The sequence below is a fragment of the Hypanus sabinus genome, chromosome 28, assembly GCF_030144855.1.
Source record: "Hypanus sabinus isolate sHypSab1 chromosome 28, sHypSab1.hap1, whole genome shotgun sequence".
NCBI lineage: Eukaryota > Metazoa > Chordata > Chondrichthyes > Myliobatiformes > Dasyatidae > Hypanus > Hypanus sabinus.
The window spans coordinates 37,209,058-37,224,320 of record NC_082733.1 but is presented as its reverse complement, the minus strand read 5'-3'; the positions used below and the strand labels follow the sequence as shown (position 1 = coordinate 37,224,320).

At 43.5% G+C, this 15,263-nt stretch overlaps 1 protein-coding gene across 8 annotated transcripts in view; it reads left to right on the top strand.

Annotated features, from left to right (window-relative positions):
* Positions 1–15,263, top strand: part of LOC132382593 (membrane progestin receptor gamma-B-like) — a 127,812-nt gene that overhangs the window by 99,788 nt on the left and 12,761 nt on the right. For 6 of the 8 annotated variants that reach the window (XM_059952956.1, XM_059952959.1, XM_059952954.1 and 3 more), the window contains exons 4-6: positions 995–1,200; positions 2,250–2,441; positions 4,901–5,027. In XM_059952956.1, coding sequence (XP_059808939.1) covers positions 995–1,200; positions 2,250–2,441; positions 4,901–5,027 — 525 coding nt within the window. The remainder of the gene's footprint in view (positions 1–994; positions 1,201–2,249; positions 2,442–4,900; positions 5,028–15,263) is intronic. The other 2 variants (XM_059952955.1, XM_059952960.1) reach the window with 1 other exon arrangement.

Genomic DNA, 15,263 nt, shown 5'->3' with positions numbered 1-15,263 from the left:
TTATGCAGCCGGATAGCGCATCAAAGACAGACTGACAGAAAGTGCCTTCTATAATGGAGCAATTTTATAATGGGCAGTTAGCGCCAATAGAAGAGGCAAAGAGACTATTAATGGCAGTTGGGAGTCCAACTTAAAGGTACATTACCGCCACCAACTGGACTGGAGTGTGGTGTAGAGAACTGGGGAAAAAAGCACTTACTACTTCTCTTTTCAAATGAATGCTAAGTTACTTCAAAAAGCCCCATAGGTTGCAAGTAGCGACAGGCAAAACTGTGAATTAAATTAAAGTCACTCCCATAACTTAACCAAGTTGTTAAATGAAAACTTTCAACCCACAAAGATTGTAAAGAAGCCTGCATTTTATTTCTTTCAACTTTGTATGCTTCACTCTATAATAAGTATACTCCACTGATTTCATAATGATGGCAAAACCTACACCGCACAGAATGATGTTTTCCAACAAGATATAAAGAATAAACATAGCATGCCAAATTCTAAGTTGTGTTAAAATAATCCCTTCCCTTCTTGTATTACCTCCTTCTCCCATAAACAATGAAGAAGTTTGTTTAGCTCATTTTGCCTTTACAGTCCACTCTCCTCCCCTATCCGGTTCCTTCTTCTTCAGCCCTTTACTCTTCCACCTATCACCATAGCTTCTTCATCACCCCTTCCTTTTCACCTATCGCCTGCCAGCTTGTACTCCTATCCCACCCCCATCTTCTTATTTTGGTTTCTCCCCCTTCCTTTCCAGCACTGAATTTTGTTCCATGTGAGGCAAACCCGAACACAACTTGTAAGTCATGAGTCGAAGATAAAGAAGTGAGACTGACCCCAAATTAGACCTTCACCCGAGCTTCACTCGGACCCTATTAGGGGCTCCCAGCGCACTTAGCAGCCAGCGAAGTATTTTTATGTATAGTCACCCTTGCAATGCAGGAAATTGACTTAACTTCACACTACCTTCTGTATTAAATAGCTTTATTTTGCTTTGCAGGTACTTTGTGTGGAACTTGCTGGCCCTTTCCTACACACTGGACTTCTGGAATGAAGCGTACACGTGGCCTCTCCTGGTCTACATGGTCTCGGCTTGCATCTACCCTTTTACTTCAAGCTGTGCCCACACATTTAGCTCGATGTCCACTCGAGCTAGGCATATCTGCTTCTTTTTCGACTACGGAGCTCTCAGCCTCTACAGCCTAGGTACAAGTTATTCCATTGACTACAGCTGAATGTACAACTGACTTGGTGGTGGTTTCCTCTCAGTGTCTCCTGATGTTCCGTGGTAACTTTGGCCACAGGTTTATATTCATTCCCCCAACACTGTCGTTGTAAGGGGCAGTAACAATACCGAAGCAACTCACTAAGGTTCCACTGATACCATAGAACATCAACCACGACAGCAGAGTATGATATTGTTCATGACATTGGCCCATGAAATTGTGCAGACCCATATAAACCTATTCCATGATCAATCTAACCCTTTCCTCCTACCCATATTTTTTTTACATCCATATGCCTATCAAAGAGTCAGCATTGAGGTGAGTTGAGTTACTCACCCCAACTCTGAACTGATTCCACAAACTGTAGACTCCATTTCAAGGACCTTACAACTCATGTTCTCAGTATTATTTGTTTTTTATTATTACCTTTTAATTTGCTCAATTTGTTCCTTTTTGCCGCATAGGCTGCATGTCAATCTTTGTTTGTAATGTTTAGATCATAAGACCATACAATATAGGAGCAGGATTAGACCATTTGGCCATTTGAGTCTGCTGCTGGCTGATCCAGTTCCCTCTCAGCTTCAAACTCCTGCCTTCTCCTCGTATCCTTTCATGCCCTGACTAATCAAGAATTTATCAATCTCTGCCTTAAATATACCCAATGACTTGGCCTCCACAGTCTCTCAGCTACCTCTTTCAGAACCCTGGGGTGTAGACCGTAGGTTGTTTGTCAATCTTGGGTGTGTAATTTTTCATTGACTCTATCGCATTTTTGTTCTACTCTGAATTCCTTCAAGAAAATGAATCTGAAAGTAGAATATGGTGATATACAGTATACGTACTTTGATTTAAAATAAAATTACTTTGATCTTCTTAGATGTCCCTATTCTATCAGTCTCTACCATCACGAACTAACCACTGTGTAAATGAACATTCCACTAATGTTTCCCCTGAACTTTCCTCCACTCACCTTAAACTCTGACTCACTCACTCACACTCACTTTCATAAGTCAACATTTTTTTTACCAGCTCAAGGGGGGAGGGCAGCAGTCATGTGGGAATCTCACTGCCTGCAGGCTCCTCTCCAAATTGCCCTCCCTTCATTATCGTTGGTCAACCTCTGGACCCAGAACATAAAACAGAACCACACAGGAGCGGATCCTTTGGCCTACAATATACGTGCCAACCATGATACCAAATTGAACCGCGTCTCTTCTGCCAGTAAGTGATCCATATTCCTCCATCTCCTGCAGATTCATGTGTCTATCTAAAAGCTCCTTAAATGCCTCTGTCATAACTGCCTTGCACACCACCCTGACAGCCCAGTCCAGGCACCCAGTGTAAAAACTTACCCTACGCATCTCCTTTAAATTTTCCCCCTCTCACCTTTAAATACATGTATCTGACTCTTATGCCTTGCAACAGTTGTACTGACTGTCTACTCTATCGATGTCTCATAATTTTATAAACTATCAGGTCTCTCTCTCTCAGCCTCTAACACTCTGGAGCAAGCAACCAAGGCTTGTCCAGCCTCTTGTTATAGCTCATCCTGCCTAACCCAGGCAGCAGCCTGGCAGGCAAAAACCAAAGTCCAGCAGCAGGAAAGGCTATAGAAAGCGATGGACACAGTCCAGTCGATCAAAGGCACCAATGAATACCGTTACAAGAAGCGCTGTCACAAGAAAGCAACAACCATCCTCAAAGACCCCCACCATCCAGGCCGTGCCCTCCTCCCACCACTAACGTCGAGGTTTAGAAACCTTAAGTCCCACACCTCCAAGATTCAAGAACATGTATTACCTACAGCAGGAGCTCCCAACCTTGTTTATGCCATGGACCAATACCATTAAACAAGGGGTCTGTGGACCCTAGGCCCTGAAGACCTGCCCTGCAGCCATCGGGCTGCTGAAACGATGTGGGTAACTTCAATTACTAACTCTCTGAATTAATTCTATACCCTACAGACTCACTTTCAAGGACTTCTTGCAACTCGTTTTCTCAGGATGTTTTTTTAAACTGGCATAGTCTGTCTTCTTTTGCACCTTGGTCATTTGTCAGTCTTTATTTATATACAGATCTTCTGTAAATTCCGTTAGATTTTTAACCCTATAAATGTCTGCAAGAAATGAATCTGTAGGTAGAATATAATATACATATACCTTACATACATTGATAATAAATTTACATTTAATTTGACCTTCTCAAAAAACTCAAAGTACTTTTATTATCAAAGTATCTATACTGTATGTCACCACCTTGAGATTTACTTTCTTGCAACAAAGAAACACAAGAGAATAAATGAAAAACTGCCTGCAAAAACTGACAATGATTATGCAAAAGAAGATAATTCATGCAAATGCAAAATAATATAAATAGATAGATAGTACAGAGAGCTGAGTTGTCGAATCCTTGGAAGTTCATCCATAGGTTGTTGAATCAGTTCAGTGCTGAGCTGAGTGAAGTTACCTGCATGGGTTCAGCGGCCTGATGGTTGAAGAGTTAATGGCTTTTTTAGACAGCAGCGATTCGAGAAGTTGGTTCAGCATCGACTGCAGTGAAGTGAATGCTGGATTCTTCAGTGAGTCTTATCCCAGTGATGGGGATGTCTTCCACCTTCAAATTAAACCACTGCCTATCATTGGTCCTGCTGACGGTGATGTAGGTCAGGGATTCCAGCCTCTTTTATACCATGGACGGCTACTATTAACCGAGGTATCTTTGGACCCCAGATTGGGAACCCCTGATCTAGAGTTTCTTTGGAAGCCAAGAACTTGGTGTTTATGGCCTTTGTATTAAGTATTGCAAGAACAAAGGAAAAAGAAACAAAAAACGAAGTTGTGGTTGCTAGACTAGAGCTAACAATATTCCAATGATAACAATTAACCTAGAAAATAGCCAGACTCAAGCAGCCTGACACCTGCTACACAAAACTGCTCCTAGAAAATACAGGATCAGCTATACACATCGGAACTGCCTCCACGACCTATGGACTCACTTTCAAGGATTCTACAACTCATGTCGTCAGTATTATTTAATTATTTATTGTTTATTTGTTTGTATATGCGTAATTTGTCTTCTTTTTCCCATTGGCTGTTTGTCAGTCTTTCTTTGTGTCTAATTTTTCTTTGATCCTATTCTATTTCAAAGTTCTACTGTAAATGCCTGCAAGAAAATGAATCTCAGGGTAGCATTTGGTGACAATTGTGTCTGCACTTTGATAATAAATCTTCGTCTTTAAATTACAAGAACATTTACTGAACCCTTTAGAACAGAGATGAGGAGGGATTTCTTTAGCCAGAATCTGTGACTCTGTAGAATTCGTTGCCACAGGCAACTGTGGAGGCCAAGTCACTGGGTTTATTTAAAGTAGAGGATGATAAGTTCTTTATTAGGCAGGGCATGAAAAGTTATGGGGAAAAGGCAGGAGACTGGGATTGAGAAGGAAATAGAACAGCCATGACCAAATGACAGAGAAGACTCAGTGGGCTGAATGGCCTAATTCTGCTCCTATATCTTTTGGTCTAATTACATACATGTGGGTGATTATAAACACGCATAGGAAAGTTACCAGAAAAACAATCATTCAGCACCCTAATCCAACACTGTTAGTGGATGCGATTACATACCTATCAAATATGTGTGACCACTTGGCGTTTTGCATCATTTTATCACACCCTCAGGCTCGGCGACTGTCTATGCAGCCTACATCATGCCAGACAAGTGGATCAACAGCACCTTGCACAAGTGGTTTGTGCCTGCCGCTGTCTTCAACACCGTCGTCTGCACTGCCCTCTCCTGCTACTCCCGGTAAGCCAGGTGACCGCAGTGTCACACTATGTTTCCTCCTGTTACAGTGCCATAGCAAAGAGTCCATGAGGCAGAAGCAGAATGCCATTCAGCCCACTGAGTCTGCTTTGCCTCTCCACCATGACTGATTTATTATCCTTCTCAGCCACGTTCTTCTGCCTTCTCCCCGTCTCCTTTGACACCCTTACTAATCAAGCCCCTATCATACTTAATAACATGGTCTCCACAGCCAACAGTGGAAATGAATTCCACAGATTCACCACCCTCTGGCTGAAGAAATTCCTCCTTATCTCCATTTCAAAGGGACATTCTTCTACTCTGAGGCTGTGCCCTCTGGTCCTGGACTCCCCAACTATAGGAAACATTCCCTCCAAGTCCACTCTATCCAGCCCTTTCAATATTCGGTGGGCTTCAATGTGATCCCCCTCATTCTTCAAACCTCCAGTGAGTACAGGCCCAGAGCTACGATATGAAACACTCCTTATGCATTGAGCACCGTTGGTGATGAAGTCAACTGAGCCACAAAGGCCACTCCACTGCATTAGATACATTTTGCTCACTGAAATGTTTATAACAGAGTAAAGAGTCATCAAAACTAAATGGTATTTGTAATGACTCAAGCATCCAATTGCACTTTGACCAAAATTATATTCTAAACCTTTTTATACAATGATCCTAGTACCTTCTGACATCTACTGCACTTTGACTCGAATTGTCCTCCTAACCTATTTATACAGTGACCATAATAACTTTGACCTCAATTGCCCTTTAACCCTAATGGTGTTCTGAACCTATCTGCACTATGACCCTAATGACCTAATGATTTTAATCCCTAATATTACCTTGACCCAAATGCACTCAGACCTAATCATAGGATTATCTTGAAGTCCTTGATGTCTATCTGTGTTTTGACTGTCATAGAGTCATACATCCCCAGTGCTATGGATGATATAGAGTCATACAGTGTTAGAGCACAGAAACAGACCCTTCAGCCCTTCTAGTCCATGCCAAACTGTTATAATGCCTAGTCCCATCAACACGCACCTGGACATAACCCTCCAAATCTCTCCCATTCATGTACTTATGTTAAATTGTGCAGTCAAACCCATATCCAGCACTTCTGCTGGCAGCTCATTGCACACTCCCACCATGGCAATGTTTCCTCGTGTGGTGACAAAACATCTGCAAATGCATGGCCAGGATCGGAGAACAACTCAACCCAACCATCAACCGCCCAAACCACACATTTTCTGAGTTATTTCAAGCTTTCACCACCCCTCTGAGTGAAGAAGTTCCCCCTCAGGTTCTCCTTCAATATCTCACCTTTCTCCCTTAAGACCTCACTCAACCTCAGTGGATAAAAACCTGCTTGCATTTACCTTATCTATACCCCTCATAACTTTGTACACCTCCATCAAATCTCCCCTCAAAATCCCCTACGCTCCAGGGAATAAAGTCCTGACCTATTCAACCTTTCTCTATAACTCAGGTCCTCAAGTCCCAGCAACATCCTTGTGAATTTTCCCTGCACTCTTAAAATCTTATTGATAGCTTTCCTGTGGGGAAGTGATCAGATTGTGGTCTTAATTATGTCATATTCCTCTCGTTGTTCTTTGACCCCAGTTATACTTTAATCTAGGTTATATTGTGATTCTTCTACAGGTCACTGACTATACAATGATTGTGACACTAATACTTTGGCACTGTAACTTATGCAGTATTTTGACTGTTTTAACATCTAGACCTTTGTTACCCAGTTGGTATTCTCTCAATCTCCCAACATCATTCCTGGTTGGGTGTTCCCAATCGTAGGAGATTGAGGGAATCCCCACTGAAACATCAGACAATGTGACCCTAGCAACCCCGAGGTCCCAGGCAATCATAGATTCCATCTTCTCATTTGATGTCTAATTGCTGTGACTGAGTAATGGACTTGCCTCGTCTTTGTGTGGTAGGATTTCCACAAGGGATTCTCCGTTGATCCTGACATTGACTATTTCTCCGAGATTCACAGCAATCATCTATTTTAGGAAGTACAGTGAGACCTTGTGGAAATTCTACCTTCTTGTGTCCAGAGAGTGAAAAGCCAGCCTCTTAATCCACAGAGTCTCGTCACTATTCAGTTTTAACCAAGGCAGCATCTTGACCCTTAATCCCAATTTCCTACTGTTAATCTGAACTCAGCAGGTAGAATCCCTATGTAATATCAAAAGTTGATCTTTAGATGATAGCCCTTGTTCTGAAGCCAGCTTCTTCCCCAGTCCCACTTTCTGTGAAGGGAATACTTGTTTTTCATTTAATTCATTTAAAATTGGTTCCAAACCACCTTATCTGTAAGTACGCGCCACTGAGTTAATTGCCAGTCATGGACACTGATGTTGTGTCCATTCCTCTGATTGGTCGTGAGAAAATAATAGCCAATAACGTTGTTGTGTTGACTCCTCTGATTGGTCGTGAGAAAATAATAGCCAATAATGTTGTTGTGTTCACTCCTCTGATTGGTCGCAAGAAAATAATAAGCAATACAAATGTACTTGATAACATCCTCTGGAATGGCTAATCTGGCCTCTCCATGTGAGCATTTGACAGTAAGACAACTGGTGACAGAGTGGTGGAGTGATTAAAGCTGCTCCTTCACATCTCCATCTTCACAGGGCCAAGCTCAACCCTGACCTCCAGTGCTGCCTAGCTGAAGTTTTAGCACGTCCTCTCAAACACCAAACCTTAGGGAGCTCCACTGTCTTCCTACATCCAGGCTGGCAGGCTAATCATGTTCAGTGTTGTTGGTGGGTGGTAGAATTGCAGAGGAATTCAGCAGAGTATGGGAAGAATTAAATGGGGTGTGTGTCACATTTTTCGTTATAGACTCAGTGAACCAAAATGGCTGTTTAGAACATAGGAGAGTATAGCACAGGAACAGGACCTTCGACCCATAGAGTCATGCCAAACCAGCTAAAAAACAAATTAAAAACACCCAAGCACTACCTACACCATGCCCATATCTGTCCTTCTACCTTACATCCGTGTGCCATTTAAATGTCCCTGAAAAGCCTCTAATACATTTGCCTCCAGCACCATACCAGGCAGCGCATTCCATGCATCCACCACTCTCTGAGTAAAAAACTTACCCCGCACATCCTCTTTGAACCTACCCCCCTCACCTTCAGTGCATGCCCTCTGGGATTAGACACTTCAACCCTGGGAAACAGACACTCCCTCTCTATCTATCCCTCTCATAATCTTATAAACTTCAATTGGATCTCCCCTCAGCGTCTGGCGCTCCAGAGAAAACAACCCGAGTTTGTCCAGCCTCTCATGATAGCACGTGTCTGCTAAACCAGACAGCATCCCGGTAACGCAAACACGAGGAAATCTGCAGATGCTGGAAATTCAAGCAACACACTCAAAATGCTGAACTAACTGGAAGAAAAGATAGTAAGAGATTTGAAAGCAGGAGGGGGAGGGGGAAATCCGAAATGATAGGAGAAGACTGGGGGGTGGGTGAAGCTAAGAGCTGGAAAGGTGATTGGCAAAAGGGATACAGAGCTGGAGAAGGAAAAGGCTGCCTCTTCTGCACCCTCCAAAGCCTCAACATCTTTCCTATAGTGGGGCCACCAGAACTGTACGCAAAACTGCAGATGTGGCCTAACCAAAGTTTTATAAAGTTGCAACATAATCTCTTGACTTTTGAACTCAATGCCTCTGTGATGAGTGGCTTCAACCCTATAACTAAAATAAAGGATCCCAGGGCAATATTTAAATGTAAAACTGCAAGGTTCTTCCAAAGTCCGGGTCCATATTTATCCCTCAAATCAGCATCACAGCTTAGATCTTACAACAGTGCAGGTCCTTCAGCTCACAATGCTGTGCTAGCCTTCTAATCTACTCTAAGATCAATCTAACCCTTCCCTCCCACACAGCCCTCCATTTTTACTTCTTCCATGTGCCTATCTAAAAGGTTCTTAAATGTCCCTAATGTATCTGCCTCTACCACCTCCCCTGGCACCCACCACTCTCAGTGTAAAAAACCTACCTCTGACATCCCCCTCCCTACACTTACCATAACAACTTAAAGTTATGCCCCCTCATATCAGCCGTTTCCACCCTGGGGGAAAAAATATCTGGCTATCCATCTTTTCTTTGCCTCTTATCTTCTATACCTCTAGTAAGACTCATCCTCCTTCACTCCAAAGAGAAAAGACCCTATCTTCATAAGACAACTTCTACACACTCTTGTAAACAATGCAATAGCAACAACAACGTGCAATTATGTAGCACCTTCAGCACAGTAAAACTTCCCCATGGCCACATACATGAATCTAAAAGAATACTGCAGATGCTGGAAGTCCGAGGTGAAATCAGAGAGGCAAAATGGAAACACTCAACAGGCTGGGCAGCATCTGTGGAAGGAGAAACAGGAAACAGCCTGAAATGGGAACTCTCTTTTCACAGATGGTGCCTGACCTGCTGAGTGTTTTCTGCATTCCTGTTTGTAGGTTTTGTTAAGTTAGCTTTAAAGCAGTCCTGCTGTTTTTGAATTGAATTGACTTTATTATTTATATCCTTCACATACATGAGGAGTAAAAATCTTTACGTTATGTCTCCGTCTAAATATGCAACTTATAGTAATTTATAATAAATAGTATGTACACACGACAGTCAATATAACATGCTGATACAGTTGTATCAGCATGAATTAATCAGACTGAAGCCTGGTGGGAGAAGCTGTCCCAGAGCCTGTTGGTCCTGGCTTTTATGCTGCGGTACCGTTTCCCGGATGGTAGCAGCTGGAACAGTTTGTGGTTGGGGGTGACTCGGGTCCCCAAAGCCTTTGGGTCCTTTTTACACAGCTGCCTTTGTAAATGTCCTGAATAGTGGAAATTCGCATCTACAGATGCGCTGGGCTGTCCGCACCGCTCTCTGCAGAGTCTGCAACTGAGGGAGGTGCAGTTCCCACACCAGGCAGTGATGCAGCCAGTCAGGATGCTTTCAATTGTGTCCCTGTAGTAAGTTCTAAGGATTTGGGGTCTTCCTCAACCGTCTGAGGTGAAAGAGGCACTGTTGTGCCTTTTTCACCACACAGCCCTACGTAGAGACCACATGAGATCCTTGGTGATGTTTATACCGAGGAACTTAAAGCTGTTCACCCTCTCAACCCCAGATCCATTGATTTCAATAGGGGTGAACCCGTCTCCATTCCTCCTGTAATCCACAACCAGCTCTGTAGTTTTTGTGACATTGCAGGAGAGGTTGTTTTCTTGACACCTCTGTGTCAGGGTGGTGACTTCTCTGTGGGCTGCCTCGCTAATATTTGACATTAGGCCAATCAGTGTAGTGTTGTCAGTAAAGTTAATTAGCAGATTGGAGCTGTAGGTGGCGACACGGTCATCATTACCTCTATCTCATTATGTTCCAGTAAACCCATTGGGTCAGCATGGTAACATAGTGGTTAGTGCAACGCTTTATGGGACCAGCGACCTGGGTTCCATTCCCACGGCTGCCTGTACATTTGTACATTTTCCCTGTGCCTCCAGCTGCCCCATTTTCTTCCCACAGTCCAAAGACGTACTGGATGGTAGGTTAATTGGTCATTGTAAAGTCTCCTGTGATTGGGCTAGGATTAAGTCAGGTGATTGCTGGGTGGTGTGGCTCAAAGGGCTGGAAGGCCCTTCTTTGTGCCATACCTCAATAAATAAAAATAAAACCAGCAACGTGGTAACAAGCAACGCACACAAAATGCTGGAGGAGCTCAGCAGGCTAAGCAGCATCTATGGAAAAAAAGTACAGTCGGCATTTCAGGCCAAGACCTTTCCTGTCAACTGTACTTTTTTTTCATAGATACTGTCTGGCCTGCTGAGTTATTCCAGCATTTTGTGTGTGTTGCTTGGATTTCCAGCATCTGCAGATTTTCCCTTGTTTGTAACTTGTTAACAAGATTATTACCATTCCTTCTTGTGTTTACATGGAAAGTGTTGTTTCTTTTGGTTCGAGGAAGGAAAATTAAGCAGGATTTGCACTCTGCTGTTATCCCCTGCTGTGACCAGGCGAATGGGTGTGGGACCAAGGTAACCTGTGGTCCCTCTCTGGTTCAATACCCTACTACACTGTACCAGTACACAGCCACTTGTCTGCCTGAGGCACTGACTGCTGGTGCCTGGGTAAATTTATAGATGTTTTTAAAGTCTCACAAACAACAATCAGGGCTTCACTCTTTTTCCATAGATGCTGTCTGGCCTGCTGAGTTCCTCCAGCATTTTGTGTGTGTTGCTTAAATCTCGAACATTGTTGTCAAGGGAATGGCAATTGTTAGTTTACAGCGGCATACAAACGTTTGTATTTTTAAGACAATTTACATCCTGTATTCTTTTAGTGCTGAAGTCTTTCACTTTAAGCTGGATACCACAGTGTTCCCTTGGGCTTCCAGCACAGATATAATCACACGTACAAAATCATTGAGAAGTTACAGCACAAATCGAGGTTATTGAAGCACCATCAATAACTCTCGGAGACAGGAGGCAAAAGATAGACTTCTATTAGCTGCAAAAGTGACCACAACATCTTGGAGACTGAGGGGGGAGCAGTGCCTCTAATCGCCTTTATACAGGGGTCTGTGGGAGGAGCCACAGGTGCAGTCAGCAGAGGGGCATGTCCAGACTGGTATACACATAGTTCACCACAGTTATTCACCCCAATAACTCTATGCTAGTCTTGGTAGACCAATTGGCTCAGTCCAACTACTCCTGTCTTAGTCCTTACCTCAGCAAACCATTCTAAACCCCACATGATCTCACTCCCAACCTAATTTACCTGACACCCCCACCCCCTTTATTCAATAGAAGAATGTTGCCAGGACTTGAGAGCCTGAATTATAGGGAGAGACAAGGTAGGGTAAGAATTTGTTCTTTGGAGTGTTGGAGACCGAGGGAAGACCTTACAGAGGGGTATAAAATCTTGAGGGACACTAATAGGGTGAATGCACACAGACTTCTCGAGGCTTTGTAAGGCATTGGTCAGACTGCATTTGGAGTATTGTGAGCAGGTTTGGTCCCTTTATCTAAAAACAAATGTGCTGGTGTAGGAGGTCCACAATGACAATCCCAGGAATGAACGGATTAACACTGGAGTAGATTTGATTGGTTTGGTCCTGTACTCAACAGAGTTTAGAAGAGTGGGGGGAGGGGTGGATTTCATTGGATTACACCAAATACTGAAAAGCCTAGATAGAGTGTACGTGGCGAGGATGGGTCCTACACTGCGGAGTCTCGGACTTGAGGGCAGAGCCTCAGAAAAGAAGGACATCCATTTAGAACAGAGGTGAGGAGGGATTTCTTTAGTCAGGGGTGATGAATGCCACAGACACCTGTGGAGGCCACGTCATTGGGTATATTAAAAGCAGAGGCAGATAGATTTCATTTATTTATTTTAAAAGGTTCTTGATTTGACAGGGTGTCAACAATTGTGGGGAGAAGGCAGGAGAATGGGTTTGAGAAGAATAGTAGATCAGCCCTGTTGGAATAGCAGAGTAGACTCAATGGGCCAAATGGCCTAATTCTGCTGCTAAGGTTTTTGAACTTATAGAAGGCATGAGTTTACTGTGGGAGGGCAAAGATATAAAAGTGACACGAGGAGATGGTTCTTCATGCAGACAGCAATGCATATATAGGACAAGGTATCAGAGAAGGTGGTTGAGTAACATACAATAATACTTAAAAGATTCTTAGACAGGTACATGTATAGAAAGATTCAGAGAAAGATGGGTCAAATGCAGACTGATGGGATTAGCTTAGCTGGGCACCTTGGTTGGCAGGGACAGAGGGCCTGTTTTCCATTCTGAGCTACTCTATAATCCTATGACAAATTTCCTCTGTTCTTTGTGATTCTCTCCCTTGACATACCTCCCCATTATTTCTCTCAATCTTTCCCTGCAGCGGCAAATACATTCTCCCTGCCCACATTAAAGCTGTTGCAGGAAATGCTGCCGCCTGCTGGCTGACTGTGGCACTGCTCTTTTCTCGAAACTTGGATGGTTCTGAACAACATTTCAAATTAATTTTAAAGTAGCAAGTACTAGAAGCGCACAATGGTTCAAAAAGAGAAACTAATACTTAAAATTTACATTTATTGCCATACATTACTGCTGCATTATTAAACAGTCTTGTTTCATACCAAGTTTTAGTGTCATATGATTCAGCACAGAAAGAGATCCTTCAGTCGACTAGTCCATGGCAACAAGGATGCCCACCTATGCTAAACCCATTTTATCATGTTTGGCCTATGTTCCTCTAAACCTTTTCTATCCACACAATTATCTAAATTTCTTTAAATGCCATTATTGTATCCACCTTAATCACTTTCTCTGCCGCTTATTCCACACACGCACCACTGACCGCGTGAAGAGGCTGCCTCTTAATTCCCTTTTAAATATTTCCCCTCTAACATTAAGCCTGTGCTGTCTGGTTTTAGATTCCCTTTCCCTGTGTGCATTCACCCTGTCCATCGCGTTAAACGGGTCACCCCTTAGTCTCCTACATTCCAGGGAATAAAGTGTTAGTCTCCCCAGCCTCGCCCTATAAAAGATAAAAAAACAGAAAGATTAGTTTTATTTGTCACATACACATCAAGGCATGCAGTGAAACAACAACTAACACAGCCCAAGGATTCTGCTGGGGGGCAGCCCACAACTGTCACCACACTTCTGCCACCAACATAGCATGCCCACAAATCACTAACTCTAGCCCATAAATCCTTGAAACGTGGGAGGAAACTGGAGCACCTAGAGGAAAGCCTTGCAGTCATAGGGAGAACGTATGAACTATTTAGAGACAGCGGTGGAATTGAACCCCGATTGCTGGCGCAGTGAAGCATTGCACAAGCTGCTGTGCCCATGTCACCCAGGCGCTTGAGTCCTGGCAATATCTATCATTTTCTTCTCAGTATTGGACTTCTTATTTTAATCCTTCACCATTATTTGAAGTGCTCGACTGATATACAGGATTGTTTTCGGTAAAGTCCTTCAACAAATTCAAAGCTGCCTCACAGCAGAGCAAGAATTTTATTCCCACTGTCATATCATGGCGTTGCTTGAATGCTAAAGTATGCCAGCAGTGAAACTGTGGGATTATCAGACTCTGACAGGATGGGATTTGCTCCAGAATCAATCCGCCATCAGCCAGTCTGATTTTTGACATTTTCCACTGAAGATGAATGCTCCTTTGAAATCCCCAGCCGTGTTCCTGTTATCTCTGCACTGCACAGGGGCGACGGAGTCACGGCTTAAACACGACTCAAGTTGTTAGATCATAAGCAAGATCTTTGAGATGTATATCGAGCCGTTCAGAACTTTCCAAGGCACTTTTGAGTGAGCTAAATACGTCTTGAAATGTGCTGGGCAGTCATAATATAGGGAATATAGTGGTATCTTTCTGCATAACAGGATCCGATGGAGAGGCGATGAATGGGTAACCTGTGTGGTTGAGGGGTAGGTGCCGCTCCCCGGATCCCCTTTGAAATAATGGCCAGAGGTTCATCCCCCTGCAAGGGCAGATATCAGTGGGTGAGCAACCAGGAGTTCAAGTACAAGTTCAAGTTTATTGTTATTCAATGGTATCCATGTATACAACTCCCAAGTGAAACAACGTTCCCCCGGATCAAGATGCACAACACAGTATACATATAACTCACATGTCACACATAAAGTACTATTACCACAAATAAATTAACAAATAATAAAATATATTCCAGAAGATTGATATTTAGCCTGAAGTTAAAAGTATATAGTATAACGCTACTGGCGCTTCATACGTGATGAGGCCTGGGTGGTAGAGAGTTCAGTAGTATCACAGCCTGGGGAAGAAGCTATTTCCCGTCCTAGCAGTCCTTGTTCCAATGCTACACTACCTCCCGCCTGATGGCAACACTAGAACAAGGACTGTTAGAATAGGAAATGGCTCCTTCCCCCAGGCACAAGACAACAGTGCTGACCTCCCCCGGCACTGCGCCAGAGTATCACCCTTCGCTACCTGCTCAGGAGCGGCTTCAGACCAGGGGCAAAGAGTGACGCGTGAGGTTGACAACCGCCAAAAGTTCCCCCCGCGTGGACCCGATCTGGCTGGGGGTGCTGGCTTTTCAAGATGTTTTGTGTCTCATTGTGTGTATAAAACGCCGCTACTCCCACTTCCTTTGTTACTAACACAAAACCTGCCCTTTCCTTTCCCTCACTGACTTGCTCTGGTAACC